The sequence below is a fragment of the Dioszegia hungarica genome, assembly GCF_025882075.1.
Source record: "Dioszegia hungarica strain PDD-24b-2 chromosome Unknown MKK02contig_31, whole genome shotgun sequence".
NCBI lineage: Eukaryota > Fungi > Basidiomycota > Tremellomycetes > Tremellales > Bulleribasidiaceae > Dioszegia > Dioszegia hungarica.
Genome location: NW_026515780.1, coordinates 255408 through 259006, shown reverse-complemented (window position 1 = coordinate 259006; position 3599 = coordinate 255408). Strand labels below are relative to the sequence as shown.

Sequence of the window (3599 nt, the reverse complement as noted above, 5' to 3'; positions counted from 1 at the left end):
CCTCCGCCTCCCGACCCACCCGCAGCCGGCGCAGCCCTCATAAACCTCGTCAACACCTCTTGCGTCTCTCTCCGCCTCGTATCGACGTCCGTAGAAGGATCGAACGTCCGGCTCGCTTGCTGTTTGTGTCCTGCTCCGGCACCGCCACTCCCGCTCCCATTCCCACCTCGGCCAAAGTCCGAGTCGAGCTCCGACTCTCTCTTGGCATGACTTGGGCGATACGCCGTCCTCACTCCGTTTCCTCCCCCACCTCCGCCTACTCCCCCACCAATACCGCCCGAACCAGATCCTGCAGCATCCGCACCGCCCGCATATCCGCCCACGCTGAACGCCGCCCCGGTAGGGCTGAGCCCAGTCGGGAGTGTCGACGTGAACGTGATCGGGCTGGCTTTTGTGGTGCGCTGCGGGATCCGGTCGGTCGACGATTGAGAAACAGGAAAGGGGATCCGGCGGGGTTTGGCAGCAGGGAGGGGAGTAACGGTCGATTCCGACCCGCTCGATGTGGACGTGTTGGAGTTCTTGCGTGCTTGTCCTCCGGGAACACCAAGATCGTTCCGATTCGGGAGCGGGGACGTCCTGGTCTCCGGACTAGTCCCTGCTCCGCCCGCGCCAGCCCACTGATGCCCCACATCCGCCGTCTCTTGCTTATCCGTCTGCGCCTGTCTATCCCTATACCTCGGGTTGGCGTTTCGCTTCTTTTTCGGGAGGCCCTCGTCCCCGCTCTCGTCCTCGCCTTCATCGTCCCCGTCCCCACTTCCATTGGAGCGCGTCTCAACCCGTTCTTCGGGAGCGGCGAACCGGCCCTTGGGCGTAGGCGGGACGCTCTGCAGTCCCCTGGCGATAGCTTCCGACTCGCGCGGTGTGCCGGAGCCCGAAACGATCCCGCCCGCGCTGGACGAGGTGTGGGTGATTCGGGAGATGTAGGCCGCGATGGACGGATCCGAGTCCCATGCGTTACGGTAGGATGCCATCGCCTCCGAGAGGGATTGGGGGTGGGATGAAGTACCGGGAGGAGTAGGGAGTTGGACCGTGAAGCTCGGCCTGGACTTGTGTCCCTGTCCCTGCCCCTGTCCCTGCCCACTCGCCGAAGTCGGAGCAGGCTGTGTCGGAGGTGGGGTCGATCCTCTAGGAAATACCCTTTCCGCCTTCTTCTGCCCGCCCTTCTTCCCCTCCCAGGGAAACACAGCCCCAACCGCTCCGGCATTAGGCTTCGGTCCCTCCGTAAACTGCTTATACCAACTATCATTCACCACGCTCGCCGGTAAGGTAGGGTACTGCGGCTCCCGCTTCTCCGCGTTGTCCTTCTTGGAGAAGTATTCCCCTTGCTGCGTCGGCGGGGCGTCCCACGCGTTGGTATAATGCCCGATCTGCGCATTGGCCATCTCGGGCATCCCTGACTGAGGTGGAGAGTCGTGCGTCGCGTCCCAGCTCGCCGACTGGTGTTGCGGGGGAGGGGAGGGGGCGGACGCTGGGGAATGATGGATCGTCGGTGAAGCCGCGGTAGCTTCGGGCGCTTGGGACTGGTCGGCGAATGAGACCTTCTTCGTCCGGGGTTGAGGGCGGGGCATGATGAGGTCCACGCGCCCGTCGAGGGGGAGGGAGATGTATGCGCCGGAGGTGTTTCCGCCGAGACCAAACTCGGTCGCTGCTTTGAGGGCGGAAAGGTCCATGCGGTCCGCGGGCTGCTGGGGCGCAGAGAGGGGGAGGGACTGGTTCCAGATCGCCAGGGTTTCGGGGACGACGAAGCGGGAAGAGACCGCGGGGGCGTGGGCCGAGGTGGGGCGGACGTGTGCGTCGTAAATTGCATACCAGCGGTCCAGGAGAGAGGAGTCTGCAGGGTCAGCGAGAGTACCCAGTATGAATGGAAAGAAGGGAGAAGGTTTGGGTCCAGTCAAAATATGACAGAATCAAGCAGACCGCGCGGCGCAGGCTTAATAGCGAAGGGGTCCCAGACGGAAAGGTGGGGGATGACTTACAATCAAACGACGCCTCTTTACCCTGTACATTGCTAATCCCTGCCGGCCGATACTGAATGTTACTCCACGGCTTGTTCTGCCCGATGAAGTGCACCGCCGAGATTTTGTGGCCGTACCGCTTGTACGCGGGTGCGTACTGGTATGCTGCGGACGGAGTGACATTGTATCTGAGGGTCAGCTTTGTTTCGGGCTTCTGATCCGGATTCTCATCATATCTCCTCCGGCGGGAACGGCGGGTGGGGGAGCCATAGGCGGGATGCAAAAGGATCGGGTAGGAACTTGGAGGAACACGCGCGAATGGTAAGACCAAGATAAGATAAGATATTGCCTCCAGTTGCAGGACGAAACCCAGACCGAGACATCGAAAAGCGGAAGACAAACTCACGTGAAGGATAATCGATTCCAATCCCCTCCACCCCCTTCTTCGCTAAACCACTCATTCAACAGCCCCTGATCCGCCCCGTCGAAACTTCCATTCCCTCCCAATCCCCCGGCTCCATCACCCTCAATCGCAGCCTGCATCAATCCTCGCATGCCCTCGAAATCGCTCTCTCGGGGCCGGATGACCATAACGCCCGAGTTGAAACAGTCGGGCCAGCCCGTGTCTGCGCATGCGGAGAGGACGTGCGGGTTTGTCGATTCGAAAAGGTGCGAGAGGGGGCGGAGGGGGAGGACGTCGGCGTCGAGGTAGAGGATTGTGGAGAAGAGGGGGGAGAGGCGGAAGAGGTGTAGCTTTGTTAGAGCTAGAGAGAGGTCGGGGCGGCCTAAGAGGGTCAGCGGGTCGGTCGGGTGGTGAAGAGGCAGGCGGAGTCGGGGGAAAAAGGTGGGTATGAAATGAGGAAGTTGGGATGGGGTGGAGGCGGAAAGGGGAAGCTGGGGTGTGAGAGAGGTTTGTGGGGTTTGAGGGGAGATCGGAGAATATCGATGGGTAAGAGGCGTCTGAGGAATGTGGAGCAGGATGGCATCAGATAAGAAAGAGAAGAGAGGCAGGAGGTGAGCCTGAGGCGACGGCTCCTGTCCTGACATCAAGCCGCGCGAAACCTTGTAGGAGATAGCCACTCACCCATCAACCCCAACCCCTGCTCGCCCTCCAACCCACTTCCGATGCCCTCCACCCCGATAACCAGATCATACCCCGCCTTCCTCACCTCCCCTATCGTCTTGGCATCGACCGTTTCGGGCGTGACGAGGCAGACGATCTTGAAGTCGCGTGGGGCGGGATGGAGGTTGTGTAGTGCGTGTAAGAGGACGAGGGTGCCGGGGAGGTAGGAGGGGGAGGTGAGGAGGGTGATGATGGCGTTGCCTTTGCCGGAAGAGGGGGCGGGGGCGGACATGGTGAGAACCGGACAGGGTGAGGGTGAGATGGGTAACTACTGGTGTGTCAGTATGTGCCGTTACCGATATGGGGATAACTTTGCTAGATGGGTCGATGGGGAGGAGGGACGAGGTATGCTGCCTAGAGGGTTGAGATGGAGGAATGGGAAGAAGAGGTGAGATGACAACGGCGAGGATCGGTAAAGAGCCAAGTGAAGGGCCACAGACGACAGGTAGGAGGACAGGACTGGTAAGGTAGAAGGGCAGACTGAGATGCCAGGCTGGCCACAGCGGCAGAGATGTGAGGTG

The 3599-nt window shown here is 61.1% G+C and overlaps 1 protein-coding gene across 1 annotated transcript; it reads right to left on the bottom strand.

Annotated features, from left to right (window-relative positions):
• Positions 1-35: 35 nt before the first annotated feature.
• Positions 36-3310, bottom strand: MKK02DRAFT_20832 (nucleotide-diphospho-sugar transferase; the record flags this gene model as incomplete). The annotated part of the gene is made up of 5 exons (XM_053086319.1): positions 36-147; positions 331-1831; positions 1977-2143; positions 2362-2740; positions 3040-3310. Coding segments are annotated over 5 exons (2430 nt in total), but the record flags the coding sequence as incomplete, so codon positions are not given.
• Positions 3311-3599: the final 289 nt, after the last annotated feature.